This window comes from Cnephaeus nilssonii (genome assembly GCF_951640355.1).
Source record: "Cnephaeus nilssonii genome assembly, chromosome: 24".
In the NCBI taxonomy this organism is placed as follows: domain Eukaryota; kingdom Metazoa; phylum Chordata; class Mammalia; order Chiroptera; family Vespertilionidae; genus Cnephaeus; species Cnephaeus nilssonii.
The window spans coordinates 13,735,003-13,755,370 of record NC_137095.1 but is presented as its reverse complement, the minus strand read 5'-3'; the positions used below and the strand labels follow the sequence as shown (position 1 = coordinate 13,755,370).

At 57.4% G+C, this 20,368-nt stretch overlaps 1 protein-coding gene across 1 annotated transcript in view; it reads left to right on the top strand.

Moving 5' to 3' along the window:
* Positions 1 to 20,368, top strand: part of IGF1R (insulin like growth factor 1 receptor) — a 131,193-nt gene that overhangs the window by 101,337 nt on the left and 9,488 nt on the right. Inside the window, exons 4-20 of the mRNA XM_079763938.1 lie at positions 235 to 383; positions 1,136 to 1,280; positions 3,145 to 3,359; positions 3,948 to 4,074; positions 4,603 to 4,841; positions 5,827 to 5,994; positions 6,110 to 6,314; positions 7,217 to 7,500; positions 8,738 to 8,874; positions 9,653 to 9,812; positions 11,072 to 11,174; positions 12,461 to 12,525; positions 13,229 to 13,458; positions 13,878 to 13,988; positions 15,085 to 15,244; positions 16,171 to 16,300; positions 17,367 to 17,501. Coding sequence (XP_079620064.1) covers positions 235 to 383; positions 1,136 to 1,280; positions 3,145 to 3,359; positions 3,948 to 4,074; positions 4,603 to 4,841; positions 5,827 to 5,994; positions 6,110 to 6,314; positions 7,217 to 7,500; positions 8,738 to 8,874; positions 9,653 to 9,812; positions 11,072 to 11,174; positions 12,461 to 12,525; positions 13,229 to 13,458; positions 13,878 to 13,988; positions 15,085 to 15,244; positions 16,171 to 16,300; positions 17,367 to 17,501 — 2,763 coding nt within the window. The remainder of the gene's footprint in view (positions 1 to 234; positions 384 to 1,135; positions 1,281 to 3,144; positions 3,360 to 3,947; positions 4,075 to 4,602; positions 4,842 to 5,826; positions 5,995 to 6,109; positions 6,315 to 7,216; positions 7,501 to 8,737; positions 8,875 to 9,652; positions 9,813 to 11,071; positions 11,175 to 12,460; positions 12,526 to 13,228; positions 13,459 to 13,877; positions 13,989 to 15,084; positions 15,245 to 16,170; positions 16,301 to 17,366; positions 17,502 to 20,368) is intronic.

Genomic DNA, 20,368 nt, shown 5'->3' with positions numbered 1-20,368 from the left:
CAGCGACCTCCTGGCTCATGGGTCGGATGCTCCATGGGTCGGAGGGGGCGGGCCTGCGTTACATTCTTGCAAAGACATTGAAACAGTAGCAGCCGCCGTAGCCACACGGCGGCGGTTAGAGCAGGGCCGCTTGGAAGGGACACGGGTCCTGGCGGGTTTTCTTGGGGCGAGGACACGCGCTGACCTCCGCCTCGGGTGGGGCTCTCTCTCTCTCTCTCTCTCTCCCCCCCGCAGCATGTACTGCGTCCCCTGCGAAGGGCCTTGCCCCAAGATCTGCGAGGAGGACAAGGGGACGAAGACCATCGACTCGGTGACCTCGGCTCAGATGCTCCAGGGCTGCACCATCTTCAAGGGCAACCTGCTCATCAACATCCGCAGGGGCAGTAAGGATCCCTCCCCTCCCCCCATCCCTCAATCCCTTCCCCCCCTCCCTTTCCCCCTGCCCGCCCCGCCTGCGTCCTGCAGGATCTCCGGGTTTTCTTGGGGGGGGGGGGTGCCTTTGCTACCCGTCCCTGACCCACAACTGAAACACAGGCCTCGAAAAACAGCCCTGTGCCCAGCGGGCTGGCTCAGAGGTGGAGCATCTGACCCATGAGCCAGGAGGTCGCTGTTCCATTCACCATCAGGGCGCACGCCCTGTTGTGCACTCGATCCCCACTAGGGGGCGCGCTGGAGGCAGCCGGTCCATGATTCTCTCTCATCGTTGATGTTTTTCTCTTGCTCCCTCTCCCTTCCTGTCTAAAATCAATAAAAATATGTGTTTTGTGGGTGTTTTTTTTTTTTTTTTTTTAATAAAACAAAAGCTGCTCTCCAGACGTGGTGGCGTTGGCTAATTGGCGGTCTGGCGTTTATGATTTTACTTTCTTTTCCTCCGCCTGGGAGCCACCACGTCCAGCCTTCTAGACACACAGCCTCCACTGCCCAGAGGGAGGATGGGGGGCCTGTTCCGGGAAAGGGGGTTGTCTTGGACAAGGGAGGGGGCTCCCCACCAGCAGCCTGAGCACCTCAGAGTCACCCCCAGAGCAGGCCCTGCCACGGCACCCATCACTCGCCACGCGCATGAGTGGGAACCAGGTGCTTCCACCTTGCGCTGAGCGGGAGCTGGGTAACAGCGCCCCCCACCCCCTTCCCGCAGATAACATCGCCTCGGAATTGGAGAACTTCATGGGGCTCATCGAGGTGGTCACGGGCTACATCAAGATCCGCCACTCGCACGCGCTGGTCTCCCTGTCCTTCTTCAAAAGCCTCCGCCAGATCCTGGGAGAGGACCAGCTGGAGGGGTGAGTGCCTGCCCGCGGCCCCAAGGTCCCCTGTGCGCTTGGAGGGTTCTGTGTTCCGGAGGTAAGAGCCCCCTCTTTTCAAGAAGAAAGGAGCCCTGGCCGGTGTAGCTTAGTGGTTAGAGCATCAGCTTATGAACCAGGCAGTCCCGGGTTCGATTCCCGGTCAGGGCACATGCCCAGGTTGTAGACTCTATCCCCAGTAGGGGGCGTGCAGGAGGCAGTCGATCCATGATTCTCTCTCATCATTGATGTTTCTCTCTCTCTCCATCTCCCCTCCTCTCTGAAATCAATAAAAATATAGTCTTTGGATGTAAAGGCCGTGAGCCTTAGAAACAGTGAGGAAATCGCACTGAGTGACTGAGTGGATAGCCACTTTCTTCAGGAAACAATGGAAAAAAAAATCTGTGTGCATCTGTGTGCGCGTGCATGTGTGTGCATGTGCACGTGCACACGTGTGTGAAAGATGTGCAGGCGAGTCTCTGCCTTTGCTGTCTTAATCCTCCTCTCATGGAAGGGATTTGGGGGAGCCGGGCCCCACACCGGGGCTGAAAAACAAGAGCAGTATTGACAGGCAGCTTAGGAACAGCCTGATGATGATTTTGACAGGGGTTCCGGCTTTGTTTTTCTGCCCCTTACACAGGCTCCGTAATGCCTGGGTGTTATTGCTCCTGGGATCCGGGTCCCCCCACCCCCACCCACCCGGCCTGTAAACAGCCTTGGTGTTCGCTGTGAAGGGATCACCTTGCTTTTCAGAGAGGTTCATCCCGCACACAGCCTTTCCCTGTTCCGCATGCACGCTTTTTCCCACAGGAGGGCGCTGTTCTGCCCCCTGCTGGTGAAGCCGGTTTACTGACAAGAAGCCTCGTCCTGGGCAGAGGCAGCGGCTGGACCTGGTCAGTGGGTCCAGCTCCCAGCCCAGACGTTTCCGGACCCACAAGGGGACTTTTTTTAATCTGCTAATTATTTTTTAAATGTATTTTTATTGATTTCAGGCAGGAAGGGAGAGAGAGAGAGAAGCATCAATGATGAGAGAGACATATCGACTGGTTGCCTCCCACACCCGCCCCGAACCAGGGCCGGGGATCGAACCTGCAGCCCAGGTATGTACCCTTAACCGGGAATGAGACCCGAGGCCCTTTGGTCTGTGCGCCGACACTCTGACCTCATAGCAACCCCGGCCAGGGCTCCGTGTCGATGTTCATACACGATCCTTGAGCCCCATTACCCCCGTTGTTAACGACAGCTGTTCACATAGACCCGTGGTCGCCAAACTGCGGCTCGCGGGCCCCTTGAGTTTTTAGCAAAGGCCAGCTTAGGAGTACCCTAATTAAGTTAATAACAATGTACCTACCTATATAGTTTAAGTTTAAAAAACTTGGCTCTCTTGCCGAAACCGGTTTGGCGCAGTGGATAGAGTGTCGGTCTGCGGACTGGAAGGTCCCAGGTTCGATTCCGGTCAAGGGCATGTACATTGGTTGCGGGCACGTCCCCCGGTGGGGGGTGTGCAGGAGGCAGCTGGTCGATGTTTCTCTCTCATCGATGTTTCTAGCTCTCTATCCCTCTCCCTTCCTCTCTGTGAAAAATCAATTAAAAAATATATTTTAAAAAAAACACACAAAAAAAACCTTGGCTCTCAAAAGAAATGTCAATCGTTGTCCTGTTGATATTTGGCTCTGTGGACGAATGAGTTTGCCGACCACTGGCCTAGACCACCGGAGACTGTGTTCTCACGGCCGAGCCTGTGCCCTCGGGAGCCACGGGGCCGGGGGGAGGGGGGAAGAGGGTGTGTGGGCTGGCGGCGGCGGCCGGCGCGGCGGAGGGGGGCCCGGCTCGGGGCGCTCAGGCCGGGCCGCTGTGTTGGCAGGAACTACTCCTTCTACGTCCTGGACAACCAGAACCTGCAGCAGCTGTGGGACTGGGACACGCACAACCTGACCATCAAGGCCGGCAAGATGTACTTCGCCTTCAACCCCAAGCTGTGCGTGTCCGAGATCTACCGCATGGAGGAGATGACCGGCACCAAAGGGCGCCAGAGCAAGGGCGACATCAACACCAGGAACAACGGCGAGAGGGCCTCCTGTGAGTGGGCGCATGTGCGCGCGCACATGTGTGTGTGTGCTCATGTGTGATCATGTGTGATCATGTGTGTTCGTATGTGTGCACATGTGTTGAAGATATGCAGGTGAATCTGCATTTACTGTTTCTTAATTCTCCTCTAATCAAAACCCTGTGGCCCCCGCTGGGTAATAAAGGGGCCCCTCTTCCGATCGAGACCATCCGAGTGTGTATGTGTGTGTGTGTGTGTGTGTGTGTGTGTGAGTCTCCCCCTCCTTGTTCTACCTGCGGGGACATGGGGCCTCCTTCAGGAGCCCTTGCGAGCTCCGTGGGGTGGAACCCGTATTTGGGTCCTTAGTAGAAGTAAGGAAGCCACTGAGACGTCCAGAGAGGAGCTGTGTGTGTGTGGGGGGGGGGGGAGGGGGGGGGTGGTCCATGCTGCCTCCTCGGGGCCCGTCGCCGCTGTCACATGACATCTGTCACTGCCCGTGACAGCAGCAAATGAGCAGGCAGCTTTGGAGCCGAGGGGAACGGGGCGGGGCGGGGGGACCCCTCGGACACGTGGCAGAGGCGGTGGGTGCCCCCCTCACGGCTGTGCCCGGCGCCCCACAGGTGAGAGCGACATGCTGCACTTCACCTCCACCAACACCTGGAAGAACCGCATCATCATCACGTGGCACCGGTACCGGCCCCCAGACTACAGGGACCTCATCAGCTTCACCGTCTACTACAAGGAGGCGTGAGTCCCGCCGGCCCGCGGCCTGTGGGCGGGACGGTGGGCGGCGGACACGGGGAGGGGGGTCCGGGCTGCCTCCGCTGTCACGTGACCTCTCTCACTGCCGGTAGCAGCCACACGCGGGCAGGCTCTGGCTTCGGGGGGTGGAGGCGTTTGAGTAAAATAAATGCAAAGGAGCCCGGCCCACGTGGCTCAGTGGCTGAGCTTCGACCTATGAACCAGGAGGTCAGAGTTCATTTCCCAGTCAGGGCCACATACCCAGGTTGTGGGCTCGATCCCCAGTAGAGGGTGTGCAGGAGGCAGATGATCCATGATTCTCTCTCCTCATGGATGTTTCTCTCTCTCCCTCGCCCTTCCTCTCAGAAATCAATACCAATGTATTTTTTTTTAAAAAAGAAAGGGGTTGATTTAAATAATAATAAAATAAAATGAACAGGTAGATAAACATAAAGAAATGAAGAAAGCGGGAGGGTCTCTGAGGGCCTGGGTGGGAGCCCGGAGGGGGGCCTCTGAGCGCTCGGTCGCCCCCAGGCCCTACAAGAACGTCACCGAGTACGACGGCCAGGACGCCTGCGGCTCCAACAGCTGGAACATGGTGGACGTGGACCTGCCCGCCAACAAGGACATGGAGCCCGGCATCCTCCTGCACGGCCTCAAGCCCTGGACGCAGTACGCCATCTACGTGAAGGCCGTGACCCTGACCATGGCGGACAGCGACCACATCCGCGGCGCCAAGAGCGAGATCCTGTACATCCGCACCAACGCCTCAGGTACCGCGTGCGGCCGCCGTGGCGCCAGTCCTCCGGGATGTGCGCTCCTTTTCCTCCCTCCCTCCCTCTCCTTCTCTCTCTCTCTCTCCCTCCTTCTCCCTCCCTCCCTCTCTCCCCCCTCTCCTCCCTCTCTCCTCTTCCTCCCTCCCTCACTCTCTCCCTGTCCCTCTCTCTCTCCTTCTCACCCTCTCCCTCATTCTCCCTCCCTCCCTCCCCCTCTCTTTCTCCCCCCTCTCTCCTTCTCTTCCTCTCTGTCTCTCTCTCCCTCTCCGTCCTCCTCCCTCTCTTCTTCCCTCCCTCCCTCTATCTCCTCCTCCCCTCTCCCTCCCTCCCTTCCTCCCTCCCTCTCTCTCTCTCCCCCCTCTCTCCTTCTCTCCCTCTCTGTCTCTCTCCTCTCCCTCCTTCTCCCTTTCTTCTTCGCTCCCTCCCTCCTCCTCTCTCCCTCCTTCCCTCTCTCTCCTCTCTCCCTCACCCTCCCTCTCCCTCTCTTCTTCCTCTCTCTCTCTCTCTCCCTCCCTTTCTCCTTCTCTCTCTCTTTCTCCCTCCCTCTCTCCCTCTCTTCTTCCCTTCCTCCCTCTCTCCCTCCCTCTTTCCAGCCCCTTTCACTTCCCTTTTCATTTGGGTTCTTGCCATTTGAACCAGTGATTCCAAAATCTCAGATGAGATTCAGGTTGCTCGTGTTCACCGCCTGCAACACGTGCGGAAGCCCCGCGTGTGGATGCCCTCGTGTGGACTCGCTGTGGGCACCCAGGCATCCCTCCGCCCTGGGCCCCCCCCCCCCCACCTTGTCTCAGTTGCGTGTGCTCTCCCCGGGTGACCTGGTCGTGAGGCCGGAGGGAGACGCGGCCCTCACTGTGCCTCTCCGCGCTGCCCTCCCCTCCCGGCCGGACGCGGGCTCCGGGGAGGTTTGCACGGAGGCTGAGGGCCCGGATCTCGGGCCCGTCCATCCGTCCGTCTCCCGAAACGCCCGCTGTCCTCCTTCCAGTGCCTTCCATCCCCCTGGACGTCATCTCGGCCTCCAACTCGTCCTCGCAGCTGATCGTCAAGTGGAACCCGCCCTCACTGCCCAACGGGAACCTGAGCTACTACATCGTGCGCTGGCAGCAGCAGCCGCAGGACGCCTACCTGTACCGGCACAACTACTGCTCCAAAGGCAGGGCACAGGGACGGGGACCCGGGGGGGGGGGGGCGCCCCTGCCAGCCTGTGTCCCCGCCCCCCCTCCCAGCGGGGTGACCCGGCCCTCCTGCGCCCCTCTTTCCCCGAGCAGACAAGCTCCCCGTGCGGAAGTACACGGATGGCGCCTTCGACATCGAGGAGGTGACGGAGAACCCCAAGACCGAGTCCTGCAACAGCCCCAAGGGGCCGTGCTGCGCGTGCCCCAAGACCGAGGCCGAGAAGCAGGCGGAGAAGGAGGAGGCCGAGTACCGCAAGGTCTTCGAGAACTTTCTGCACAACTCCATCTTCGTGCCCAGGTGCGTCCCCGCGGACACCTGTCCCGGCCGCAGGCCCCCCCGCCCCCCCCGATGGCCTGTCGCTCCCTCTCCCCCCTGCTACTTGGTGGATCCGGGACCTCGGGGCGGCACCAAGTGGCCATCAAAGAGGGACAAGCACCCGGCTGGCCTGGCTCCGTGGTTGAGCGTTGACCTATGAACCAGGAGGTCACGGTTTGATTCCCGGTCAGGACACATGCCCGGGTTGTGGGCTCCATCCCCAGTGTGGGGGCGTGCAGGAGGCAGCCGATCCATGATTCTCTCTCATCATGGAAGTTTCTCTCTCTCCCCCTCTCCCTTCCTCTCTGAGATCAATAAAAAGATGTATTTGAAAAATAAAAACGAGAAAACAGGAAGGAAATGCCTGGACTATTGCTTGGCTCTTAGCCAGGAGGGCTGCCTAGCTCCTTGCATTCCCGGGTTAAGATTCTGCTTTTCTTAAAAAAAAAAAAAAAAAAAAAAAAGAGCCCTAGCTGGTTTGGCTCGGTCCCAGGTTCGATTCCGGCCAAGGGCACATGCCTGGGTTGTGGGCTTGATCCCCAGTAGGGGGTGTGCAGGAGGCAGCTGATAAATGATTCTCTCTCATCATTGATGCTTCTATCTCTCTCTCCCTCTTCCTTCTTCTCTAAAATCAATAAAATATATATTTAAAAAAAATAAAAAATAAAAGGGAGAGAAAGAGAGAATGGGAAAAAACATAATGAGGTATCATTCCATCTTTTCATGAATGTATTAGCTAACTTAATTAATAAAAATGATAATATAAATATAACAACCAAAAAAAAAAGAAGATTGTGCTTTTCTCCCCGGGACTCCAACCCGAGGCGGAGAGGAGGCGAGAGCGGCGGAGGCCGGTGCCAGCCCGGTGTGTCTCTCCTCTGCAGGCCCGAGAGGAAGCGCAGGGACGTGGGGCAGATGTCCAACACCACCCTGTCGGGCCGGAGCCGCAACAGCACGGTGACGGACGCCTTCAACAGCACGGACTCGGACGACACGGAGTGGGAGCACCCCTTCTTCGAGAGCAGGGTGGACAAGAAGGAGAGGACCGTCATCTCCAACCTGAAGCCCTTCACGCTCTACCGCATCGACATCCACAGCTGCAACCACGAGGCCGAGAAGCTGGGCTGCAGCGCCTCCAACTTCGTCTTCGCCAGAACCATGCCTGCAGGTACGGCGCGATCCAGCCGCACCCGCCCCGCCTCCCCGCTTCTTAAAGGATGGGGGCCGCCTGGCTGGCCGGCGCGGGGCTCAGTGGTTGAGCTTCGACCTAGGAGCCGGGAGGTCACGGTTTGATTCCCGGTCAGGGCACAGGCCCGGGTTATGGGCTGGATCCCCAGGTGGGGGCGTGCAGGGGGCAGCCGGTCCATGATTCTCTCTCGTCATGGATGTTTCTCTCTCCCTTCTTCTCTGAAATAAATAAAAACATATTTATGAAAATAAGTAATAAGTAAAAAGAGTGGGTGCTCATCTGTGGGCAGCCCAGTAGACCCCTCCTGGCGCCATCACTCTCACCCCAGAATCTCCACAGAGAGAGCACAGAGGTCGCTTCAAGGTCACCGCTCTTCCTCCTCCTCCTCCTCCTCCTCCTCCTCCCCCCTCCCCCCTCCCCCTCCCCCTCCCCCTCCCCCTCCTCCTCCTCCTCCTCCTCCTCCCCCCTCCCCCTCCCCCTCCCCCTCCCCCTCCCCCTCCTCCTCCTCCCCCTCCCCCTCCCCCCCCCCCCCCCGGCTGGGTTCACGGCGTGCATTTCCCTGGCCTTTCCCCGTCTCTGCCAGGCCCCTCCTGAGTCCTCACGGCTCCAGGGAAGTCCCCAGCTAGCTGCCTGGACTCCGAGTGACCTTCACTCCCCAAGGTCATCCCCTGGAGCCGCCTTAGGCCCTCCCTGTTGGGTCTCCTCCATCCCCTTGTAGGTTAGAGGCTGCCTGTCGCTCAGACAGACGCCCACCCGTCTTTAAGGGCGGGTGCAGCCCTAGCCGGTGTGGCTCAGTGGATAGAGTGTCAGCCTGCAGACTGAAGGGGTCCCCAGTTCGATCCCCAGGAGGGGGCGTGCAGGAGGCAGCCGATCCATGAGTCTCTCTCCTCATGGATGTTTCTATCTCTCTCTCCCTCTCTCTTCCTCTCTGACATCAATCAAAATAAAAAAAAAATTAAAAGGCTGGATGCGGTGCCCGGTTCCCTGTCCTGGAGGCGGCAGGGGGTGGCCAAGGCTGGCCTGGCGAGACTCACGGGTCATCGCGTGCCGCCGCCTCCCAGACCCCCGCGGTGTGCGAGCTCCCAGCTCACGGGGGCTGTGTGGCCGCCGTCCTCGGCCCTGGGCTTGAGGAGGGCGCTCGTGGGTGAGCCCGGTGTGGGCATCCCCCCCGGGGTACCGAACCCGACGTGATGGCTTGTTCCTCATTGTCGCACAGATGGAGCAGATGACATTCCTGGGCCCATCACCTGGGAGCAGAAGGCTGACAACACCATCTTCTTGAAGTGGCCGGAGCCTGAGAATCCCAACGGACTGATCCTTATGTATGAGATCAAATACGGGTCGCAGGTCGAGGTGAGACGGGGCCGGGGACTGCGTCTGGGTGGGTCTCCTTCACGGGATACCATAGGTTACAGTACGGTACAGGCCCCTCCTGCTTAGCTTGACTTTAAACAATAAAATAAGGACTAAGCCCGACTGGCGTGGCTCTGTGGTTGGGAGTCGACCCGTGAACCAGGAGGTCCCGGTTCGATTCCCGGTCAGGGCACATGCCCGGGTTGCGGGCTCCATCCCCAGTAGGGGGTGTGCAGGAGGCAGCCGATCCATGGTTCTCTCTCATCATTGATGTTTCTCTCTCTCTTCCCCTCTCCCTTCCTCTATGATATCAATAGAAATATACACTTAATGGCCAGATTATTATGATCTTTGAGCTCAGGGCTCTCAGGAACGCATAGTAATCTGGCCACTCAGTGTATATATATTAGAGGCCCGGTGCATGAATTCGTGCATGGGTGGGGTCCGGACAGCCTGGCCAGGGGGAGGGGACATGGGCAGTTGGCCTGCCTGCCTGTTGGTCGAACTCCTGGTCGAGGGGACAATTTGCCTATTAGCCTTTTATTCTATAGGATATACACTGAGTGGCCAGATTATTATGCGCTCAGAGATCATCATCATCTGGCCACTCCGTGTATTTAAAAACAAGAAAACTTGGGTGCCGTTTAAGGCTTGCTTTCCTCCCTTCTATTGCAAATCAGGATCACGGGCCGGTGGGAGGGAGAGACCGGGCCGCGGGAGTCCCCCGTTTCTCGCGTGTCTGTGGGAAGTGGACGTATATCCGTTTCCCTCCCCCCAGGACCAGCGGGAGTGCGTGTCCCGGCAGGACTACCGGAAGCACGGAGGGGCCAAGCTGCAGAAGCTCAGCCCGGGGAACTACACCGCCCGCATCCAGGCCACCTCCCTGTCCGGGAACGGGTCCTGGACGGAGCCCGTGTTCTTCTACGTCCAGGACAAAGGTGAGGCTGGGGAGGGAGCCGCTGGGAGGCGAGAGAAACGTGGGCCGGCACTGGGGAAGCCTGGTGATCCTGGCTCGTCGGTGCTCTGTCCTGGGAGTGCCGGGGACTGGGATGAGCCGGGGCTGCAGGGAGCTCAGGGCTCTCGGACGCCTCACGGGACTGTAAGGTCTGGGGAGGATTCAGAGCTACTTGGGCAAGGGGTGCCATTTAGCTATTGAGTGTGTGTGTGTGTGTGTGTGTGTGTGTGTGTTTTATATTTTTACTGATTTCAGAGAGGAAGGGAGAGGGAGAGAGAGAGAGAGAGAAACATCCATGATGAGCCGAAACTGGTTTGGCTCAGTGGATAGAGCGTCAGCTTTTGGACTGAGGGGTCCCGGGTTCGATTCCGGTCAAGGGCATGTACCTTGGTTGCGGGCACATCCCCAGTGGGGGATGTGCAGGAGGCAGCTGGTCGATGTTTCTCTCTCATCGATGTTTCAGCTCTCTATCCCTCTCTCTTCCTGTCTGTAAAAAAATCAATAAAATATATTTTTTTTAAAAAAAAAGAAAGAAAGAAACATCCATGATGAGAGAGAATCACGGATTGGCTGCCTCCTGCACGCCCCCTCCTGGGGATGGAGCCCGCAACCCGGGCAGGTGCCCTGCCGGGAATCGAACCGTGACCTCCTGGTTCCTGGGTTGATGCTCAACCACTGAAGCCACGCCAGCCGGGCTGTGTGTGTGTTTGTTTTTTAAATTGTCTGTGGCACTGGGTTAAGACAGATGAAAAGGCCAGTGCGGCTCTATCGCCGGGTCAGTAAGAATCTCTCTGCATTTTCTTTCAGCAAAAGCATGCATTTCCCTTAACAGTCGTTAAGCTGCCGACAAAGGCTATTGTGCTTGAGCCCATCATTTGAACCAGGACCGTAGAGGACACTGTACTTGAGAAAGAAAAATGGGCCCCGGCAGGCATCGCTCAGGGGTTGAGCATTGACTTTTGACCCAGGAGGTCACGGTTCCATTCCCCGTCAGGGCACAAGCCCAGGCTGTGGGCTCCATCCCCAGTAGGGGGCATGCGGGAGGCAGCCACACCACGACTCTCTCTCACCATGGATGTTTCTCTCTGTCTCTCCCTCTCACCTCCACTCTCTCTAAAAATCAAAGGAAAAATATCCTCGGGTGAGGATTAACAAAAAAAAAAAAAAAAATGAATGAATGAAATGAAAGGAGTAGCCTGTGCACCTCGTGACCTTTGACCCTTACCCCTTGCGTCCCCGCAGCGGCCATGGACAATTACGCCCACCTGGTCATTGCGCTGCCCATCGCCATCGTGCTGATCGTCTGCGGGCTGGCCGCCACGCTCTACATCATCCACCGGAAGCGGTGAGCAGCAGGGGGAGGAGACGCTCCGGTGTGTGTCGGGTGTTAGGGGGCCCACGGGGTGTGAGTGAGGGTCAACTTTTTTGAGGAAATAGTTTAGGGCTCGGAATGCCTGATTTTCCAATCCGATGTGCTTCCCGGGAACAGAGAACGTTTTGTTTGTTTGTTTGTTTGTTTTTGGTGAATCCTCCCCCGAGGATATTTTTCCATTGATTCTTAGGGACAGTGGATGGATGGGGGGAGAGAGAGAGAGGAACATTGATGTGAGAGAGACACGTTAATGGGTTGCCTCCTGCACATGCCCTGACCCGGGCCAGGATCAGGCTTGCAACCCAGGTACGTGCCTTAGACCGGGAATCGAACCCAGACCCCTCGGTCCGTGGGCTGACGCTCTAACCACTGAGCCAAACCGGCAAGGGTGAGAATGTTTTTCTGATGATTCAATGACAACACCGTTTTTTCTGATGATGCCACCATCCCTTCATTGGTCACTCCATCACACAGATACCGTTGCCCTGCCCAGCTTCCCCAACCTGATCTGTTAGCCCTGTCAATCCAGTAACCCTTCCTATTAATTTCCAATGACGTTAAGAGATGAATGTTTCTTTCAAAGCTCTAGTCTGGCCCGGCCAGCGTGGCTCAGGGGTTGAGCATTGACCTATGAACCAGGAGGTCACGGTTTGATTCTGGGTCAGGGCACATGCCCAGGTGGCAGGCTCGATCCCCAGTGTGGGGTGTGCAGGAGGCAGCTGATCGATGATTCTCTCTCATCATTGATGTTTCTATTTCTCCCTCTCCTTTCCTCTTTGAAATGAATAAAAATAGATTTTAAAAATTAATAAATAAAGGCTCTAATCTGCCCTAGCCGGTTTGGCTCAGTGGATAGAGCATCAGCTTGGGGACTGAAGGATCCCGGGTTTGATTCCAGACGAGGGCGGCACGAACCTGAGTTGCAGTCTTGATCCCCAGCCCCGGCTTGGGGGGAACAGGAGGCAACCAATCAATGTGTCTCTCTCATCGATGTTTCTCTCTCAGTCTCTCCTCCTCCCTTCCACCCTCTCAAAAAAAAAAAAAAAATCAATGGAGAAATATCCTCGGGTGAGGATTAACAAAAAATAAAAATAAAAATGGCTCTAATCCAAGGCCCCCAAACTCGGCTCACTCTTTCTCTGGGAACTGAGTGAAACAGAATGAATAAAATGGCGATAGCAAAGATGCAAGTCTCTACAGAAACGCGTGGGGATGGGGTTTTTTCTTTGCCTAACGTGTCCCCCTGTTGGCTGACGCAGTAATCGGATGGGGAACGGAGTGCTGTACGCGTCTGTGAACCCGGAGTATTTCAGCGCGGCCGACGGTAAGCTCAGCTCCCTGCGTGGGGACATGGAGTCCGGTCACCTTCGGGGAGTGGGGGGTGGCTCATTTAGGGGGAGAAGAGGTCTGCATTATTTGCAGGTAATCTGTCTTCGGTAACACTTCTTTTTTTTTTTTTTAATCGGAGTTCTTAGCAGTTCGCTGAGTATCTCAAAAATCCCGCACTGCCCAGCCGGTGGTGCTCAGTGGTTAGCGTCAGCCCGTGCAATCTTGACATTCTTTCTTGCTCTTTGTCTTTGAAATCCAGGGTGAACTTTAGACTTACAGCATGTCTCCAAGTGGACTACTTTCTGGGTCTTATTTTTCATTATTTTTTAAATGTATCTTTATTGTGGAAAGTCTGACCGATGTCCACTTTGGTTTTTTGGGTGTGTGTTTTTTTTTCCCCATTGACAACCCCCTTCACCTCCATCCTGCACCCGTGGTTCTTCTTATATGCTGTTAATATCCTCGAATTTTCTGGGACTCCTTGAGGATTTGAAATACCAGAATCGGAGGGCACGCTTGCCTCCTGGAATTCACAGCACGGGGGACGTTTGGGGACAAGCCCCCATGTCCTCCTAGGCTGGCTTTGGGGCGTGGCATGGTGCGTTCTTCTCCCCAGAGGTTCCCCCCCCCCCCGAAAACACGTTCTGCCCAGGTGCCCGTGGCGACACCCCCGTCAGCTCCCTTTTCTGCTCCCTCAGTGTACGTGCCCGACGAGTGGGAGGTGGCCCGGGAGAAGATCACCATGAACCGGGAGCTGGGCCAGGGCTCCTTCGGCATGGTCTACGAGGGCGTGGCCAAGGGCGTGGTCAAGGACGAGCCGGAAACCAGGGTGGCCATCAAGACGGTCAACGAGTCCGCCAGCATGCGGGAGCGGATCGAGTTCCTCAACGAGGCCTCGGTGATGAAGGAGTTCAACTGCCACCATGTGGTGAGAGAAGGCGGATCCCGGCACGGGGAGGGCCACGGAGAGAGAGGCCACGGGGAGAGAGGCCACGGAGAGAGAGGCCACGGAGAGAAAGGCCACGGAGAGAAAGGCCATGCCTGTGGGTTTCTTGACTCGCCCCCTCCACCACCCCCCCATCACCTCACTGCTGCCCCCAGACGCCTGTCCACACGGAGACTCTGGGTGTGACAGGCTGTGGCTGTGACTGATGCTGTACATGCCCAGATGGCCCTTGGCAGGAAAAAGGTTCCCCACCCCTGACACGTGGAGGGTCGGCCTCCCTTTGTGCGATTCCTGAACACATACGTGGCCCGTGCATCCGGGCGGAGGAGGAGCACCGACCACCTGGGTACCCTTCTCCTCTGAGTCCTCCTCTCTGTCTCCTCCGCCCCCCCCCCCCCCAGGTGCGTTTGCTGGGCGTGGTGTCCCAGGGCCAGCCCACCCTGGTCATCATGGAGCTCATGCCCCGGGGCGACCTCAAGAGTTACCTCAGGTCTCTGCGTCCGGAAATTGAGGTGGGTTTTGGATTTGTTTGTTTGTTTGTTTGTTTTTAATTTATATTTTTTTGTTGTTTAACCCTCACCCAAGGATGTTTTTTCCATCGGTTTTTAGAGCGAGTGAAGGGGGGTGGGGGAGAGACAGAGAGAAACATCGATGGGTTGCCTCCCACGTGCCCCCAACCAGGGCTGGGAGCCTGCCACCTAGGCATGTGCCCTTGACGGGAATCGAACCCAGGACCCTTTAGTCCGCAGTCTGACGCTCTATCCACTGAGCCAAACCGGCTAGGGTTGGGTTTTGGGTTTGATTGACGTCACATCTGATATGTTCACTCCTTTCAGTGTCTTTGAATCTGTCTACATTGAATGCTTGGTCATAGATCCTTTCTGGGGCCAATTCCCTCCCGCACTGCCACCTCCCCCGACTCCACCCAGAGACCCATGTCAGCACTGAGCCCTCCCTGAAGCCTGGCCCGTCCCAACTTCGTGCACCCGTCCCCCCGCTCCCCCCCTACACACACACACACACACACACACACACACACACACACGCCCCCTCCCTGCCCTGACAGCAGTCTGTGCCCTTGACACCAGGAAGCTGAACTTGTCAAACTCTGTGCCTGAAGTTCAGGCTCCGTCCTGTGCTTTGGAATGAGAACCTTGCACGATTTTAGCTCCATCTAAAAAGAAAACATCAATCTCTGTTTTAAGCTTCAAATCCTTCTTATAAAAAAATGTATTTTTAATTGATTTTTTTTTTTAGAGAGAGAGGAAGGGAGAGAGATAGAGAGACAGAAACATCAATGAGAGAGAAACATCATCAATTAACTGCCTGCTTGATTGGCTGCCTCCTGTACGCCCTCTACTGGGGATCGAGCCCACAACCCGGGCATGTGGCCTGGCCGGAAATTGAACCATGACCTCCTGGTTCATAGGTCAACGCTCAACCACTGAGCCACGCCGGCCGGGCGAACACCTTCCTTCTGAACAAGGCCTGATTCCTGAGCGGAATATACCCCGTGCGGCTCAGACTGAGCAAAGATGGGTCTGCAAACCTCGAAAAACGCCTAGATTCTCACGTGAATTTTTGTTGTTGTTTTTGCGTCTCCAACAGAATCACCCCATCCTCTCGCCGCCGACCCTCAGCAAGATGATCCAGATGGCCGGGGAGATTGCGGACGGCATGGCGTACCTCAACGCCAACAAGTTCGTCCATAGGGACCTGGCTGCCCGGAACTGCATGGTGGCTGAAGATCTGACCGTCAAGATCGGAGGTGAGTCCTTGGCTTCCGAGACCTGAGCGGGGACTCGGCGGCCCGCACGCGTTTTAGGGGGTGCATCTGGGTGGGGAGGTTTTCCCAGGCATCTTGTGGGCGCAGAGGCCTGCTCTTGGGAATAATGTCATCATCTCCAGTGACAGCCAATCACAGGCCCGGCCGGGCTGACTCTGATCCTGACAGCGCAGTGGGCACGCGGTCCAGGCAGTGGGCAAGGCTGGGCAGAGGCCTGGGCCCTCAGGTTGCCTCTCCTGGGATTTGGGGCCTTTCTTAGCAGAACAGTTCCAAGCATCGGAAATAATCGAGACAGTGTTCCCGGGTGACTCCGACTTAGGAATAATAGTTGCCATCCAAAGTACCAACATTGCCCGGCCGGTGTGGCTCCGTGGCTGAACGTTGACCTCTGAACCACGAGGTCACGGCTCGATTTCCAGGACAGGGCACGTGCCTGGATTTTGGGCTCGATCCCTCTCCCTTCCTCTCTGAAATCGATAAATATATAGAAAGTACCAATAACTTCCCTCCAGTTTTCTTTTTTTTTTTAATTATTATTTTTAAACAGAAGATTAAGCACAGAGACAAGCTACAGAAACTCGTGACCGGGAATCGAACCGTGACCTCCTGGTTCGTAGGTTGATGCTCAACCACTGAGCCACACCGGCCGGGCGCTGCCTCTCATTTGCAACCCAATGAGGGATTAACTTTGTCAAAGAATCAAGTTGGAAGTGTGTTCAGCAGCAGAGCTTTCTGGGTGTTTTCTTGGCGTGTGGCTAACCACTCGTGTCTCGCGGGTTCCGCCGATGGGATTGCAGACACAGCCACGCGGCCCCTTTAGGAGGCGGGGCCCCCTCGCAGCAGGGATGTGCCTCCCGTCTGTGCTGGTCCCCCGAGAGTCACTCTCCTGCCTCCCCCCCGCCCCGCAGATTTCGGCATGACCCGCGACATCTACGAGACCGACTACTACCGGAAGGGCGGGAAGGGGCTGCTGCCTGTGCGCTGGATGTCCCCCGAGTCCCTCAAGGACGGCGTGTTCACCACCCACTCTGATGTCTGGTAGGCGAGACTGTCCCCGGAACGCGAGCCCCACCGGCCTCCACACATCCCCCCATCCCGACCCACACTCCCCCTCTTTGGCTCAGCAGAGAGAGCTGGGGTGGAGGTTCCCCAACCGGGAGCTTGTCAAGCGGCTTGATGGTCCCAGGCCACGTGTGAGGCCACGGAGGAGGCCACTCACTCCCTGTCCTGGCCGGGCCTGGGCATCCACGTTAGCTTACAGTGGAAACGCGTTTCTCGAACTGAATTGGTTCTGGAAAGCATGATTCCGTTTCAACCTTTCTTATATACACTACGTGTCTAAGGTACCTGTTTAAGCTGTAAGCAAACACTGCTTTTCTTAAGTTGATCGGACCACCCCCTCCCAGCCTTAAAGGAATTTTTCATCGATCGCTGCCTCCGAAATGCTGTCGCGGGCTAACCGCCTTTCCTTTGTCCACATCAACAACCGTTTTTCTACCTGGTCAAGTGCCTGTGACTGCTGTTCACTGCGCACGTTCACACCCTTCGCGACACCGGCACTCGTGCTATTTAAAAATTGTGCTGGTCGTCACGAGCCACAAAAGCGTCTCTCCTTTGCTTGCTGCCTCTGAGACGCTTTTTGTCACGCTATCAGCAGGAAAGGGTTGTCAGGTAGAACACTGAAGTTTTGGTCGACAACCGAGACATTTTTCTTTCTTTTTTTTTTTTTTTTTGACTGTGAACACCTTGGTCGAGAACCGACTTGTTCCAGATGGGAGACGTTCGAAAAACGAGGCTTGACTGTTTTGGGGTCATGCACGTTTGGGAGACTGCCCTGCCCCAACTCACTCGCCTGGGGGGATTCAAGTTCAAGGGCCCCTGAACCTCCCTGCCCTTCAGTGTCCTGAGCTCTCAGCATCCAGGGCTGCACTGATCTGCAGGAGACGAAGACATGGTGGCAGCAAACTCCCTGGCTGCCCAGTGGGCAGTCCCCAGGGCGGGGGGCTGTGGCGGGGGGGGGGGGCGGTTGGAAGAGCGTTGGGAAGGGCCGGCACGTGTTCTGTGCACCCGTCGCGGCCTCACGTCCGCCCCTCTCTCACTGCAGGTCCTTCGGCGTCGTGCTCTGGGAGATCGCCACGCTGGCCGAGCAGCCCTACCAGGGCCTGTCCAACGAGCAGGTGCTGCGCTTCGTCATGGAGGGCGGCCTCCTGGACAAGCCCGACAACTGCCCCGACATGCTGTACGTGGCACCCGGGGCGGGGGGGGGACGGGGCCGTCCTGCGGGGGGGGGGGGGACCTGCGCCTTCCCCCCACCCCGCCTTGGCGGGGCGCACTGCGGCGTCTCGGGCTGACATCTCTGAAATGTTACCTGGATGCCACCCGAGCCCACCGTCTCCACGCAGAGCTGGTTGTTTTCCTTGAATAAGGCAACGCGGCATCGGTGACTCCTTCTTTTTAAAATGTATTGATCTCAGAGAGGAAGGGAGAGGGAGAGAGAGAGAAACATCAGTGATGAGAGAGAATCATGGATCGGCTGCCTCCTGCACGCCCCCCTACTGGGGATCGAGCCCGCAACCCGGGCATGTGTGCCCTGACCGGGAATCGAACCCGGGACCCTTCGGTCCACAGGCCAACGCTCTATCCCAGGCGTCCTCAAACTACGGCCCGCGGGCCACATGTGGGTGTGTTTTTGCCGTTTTGTTTTTTTACTTCAAAATAAGGTATGTGCAGTGTGCATAGGAATTTGTTCATAGTTTTTTTTAAAAAAAACTATAGTCCGGCCCTCCAATGGTCTGAGGGACAGTGAACTGGCCCCCTGTTTAAAAAGTTTGAGGACCCCCCCCGCTCTAACCACTGAGCAGCACCAGCCAGGGCTGCACTGCGCACCTTGGCTGCGATCACCACCTTATGCACGCAGTAGGGTGGGGAAACAGAGGCACACAGTGTGCAGGCCGGAGCAGGCAGGGCTGGGGTCCCCCAGCCCCCAGGGCCCCTGTGTTTGAACGAGGCAGCTTATCTTGGGGCAGCAGCTCCATTTAGTCTTGTCCCTACCCGGGTGCAGGGCCGTGTGCTCCCCGCCCCCCCACCCGTGGGGAGTTCAGTGAAGGACGCTCCGGACGCCAGAGCTGACCAGCTGTAGAAAATGTGCTTTTTCTACAGACGCGTTCTATCAGCTCATAAATCCTCCTAGGATCTGCAGAGTTTTCGTGCGGAGAGGGTGTGAACAGGTCTGGAATCCCACAGCGTGACAGACTTCCTTTTAGGGACGGCGCTGGGCGGGCTGGGACCCTGGGATGGTCTAAAAGAGACATCAGGCCCTGGCCGCTGTCGCTCAGTGGATAGAGCGTCGGACGGCGGACGGAAGGGTCCCAGGTTTGATTCCGGTCAAGGGCACGTACCTTGATTGCGGGCTCGATCGCGGGCCCTGGTCCGTGCGGCCCCCGGGGCTCATCAGCTGGCCACAGGGGCCCACGTTTCGGGCTCACAGGCCAGACGGTGTCTGTTCCAACGACTCGACTCCCAGCAGGAGCTCAAGAGCAGCCGCGGACACTGTAAACAAACGAGCCTGTTCCTGTTGCCACCAAACTTGATTTATGAAAACAGGCGGCAGAGCAGGCGGCGAGCCTGGCTCCCACCCGCCTCGGGGTCACGGCCTCTTCCGTCTGACCTCCCCGACCCCTTTCTCCCCACGCCTCTCAAGGCAGCTGGCCTGGCCGGCCTGGGAGCTGTGTCTTTGCAGGCCGGGGTCCGTGCCCCACCGCTTCTCTCCCTGGGGCCACGAGGTGGTCTGTTGGTCACGTGATCACCCCGACAGATGGCGGGAAGCCATTTCGCGGTGCTTTGATCTTCCTAGGTATGAGGAGCTCCGGTTGGCCTTTTTAAAAAATACATTTTTATTGATTTCAGGGAGGAAGGGAGAGGGAGAGAGAGAAACATCGGTGATGAGAGAGAATCATGGATGGGCTGCCTCCTGCACGCCCCCTACTGGGGATCGAGCCCGCAACCCAGGCATGTGCCCTTGGCCGGAATCGAACCGTGACCTCCTGGTTCATAGGTTGATGCTCAACCCCTGAGCCTTGCTGGTCGGGTTGCGGACTCAGTTGGCCATTTTTGTTGAAAAGCATCTCTTTAGCCAGTTTTGTTTGTTTGTTTGTTTTTTAAGCCAGAGAATAGAACTTTCCAGCGCGAACCCAAGTGACAGGAGAAGGCACTGTGGGTCCAAGCCCACGGCCTCCGCGCTCTTGGTCAGCCCGGGCGTGTGCCCGCTGCCGTGCTTTCACCCCCGAGGCCTGCCTCGTGGCTCTCTCGGCGTCTGGTGAACAAGCGGCAGTGGCTCGTCCGCAGCCCCTCTGAGCCCTGGTCACAGCCTTGCCTGCCCGCAGCTGCCTCCTGTCCCCGGGGCTCAGTCCCATTGCTGGGGTGACATCCTGTGGCCCCGTGACTGAGGGCCTCGCAGAGGTTTACAGCCTGGGCACCATCGTGGCCAGCTGGTGATCCCAGGCGCCACTCGGCTTTGCTCTGTGCTCTCTGCCTGCCCCTGGCTCGTGCGGGGACTTGAGCACAGGGCTCTCCCTCCTTGTGGGGTCTCGTTCGGCTCCGAAGCAGCCTCTGCCCCTGCTAGCCGCCTGCGCTCACACTGTTCGCAGGTTCCTAGAGGCAGCTGAGGACAGCCGAGGTGGGATTGAGAGAGAGATCACTGTCTGCAAAGCTGGGACCACTCCCCAGCCTTCTGAGGGGGAAACCAGGGGTTTCCTGGGTTCTGAATCTGGAGAGAATGTTGAATCGGTGGCTGCAAGAGACGCTCCCAATACAGCACGGGCTTGTGTTGGCGCGGTCACCACCAATAACAACTCGTTGCAGCGGACTCTGGGCACCTGGCGGCGTCCTTCTCGGGAAAGGAGAGTTTGGGTTTTGCCCGGCGGTGGGTCCTGGTGACGTAACTCGGTGGTGGGAGAAGTCAGGAGAAGCTCAGGGCTACTTGGGCCACCAAAGAGGGAAAGCCGGAGCCCGGCTAGTGTGGCTCAGTGGTTGAGCGTCAGCCTAGGAACCAGGAGGTCACGGTTCGATTCCCCGTCGGGGCACATGCCCCGGTTGTGGGCTTGATCC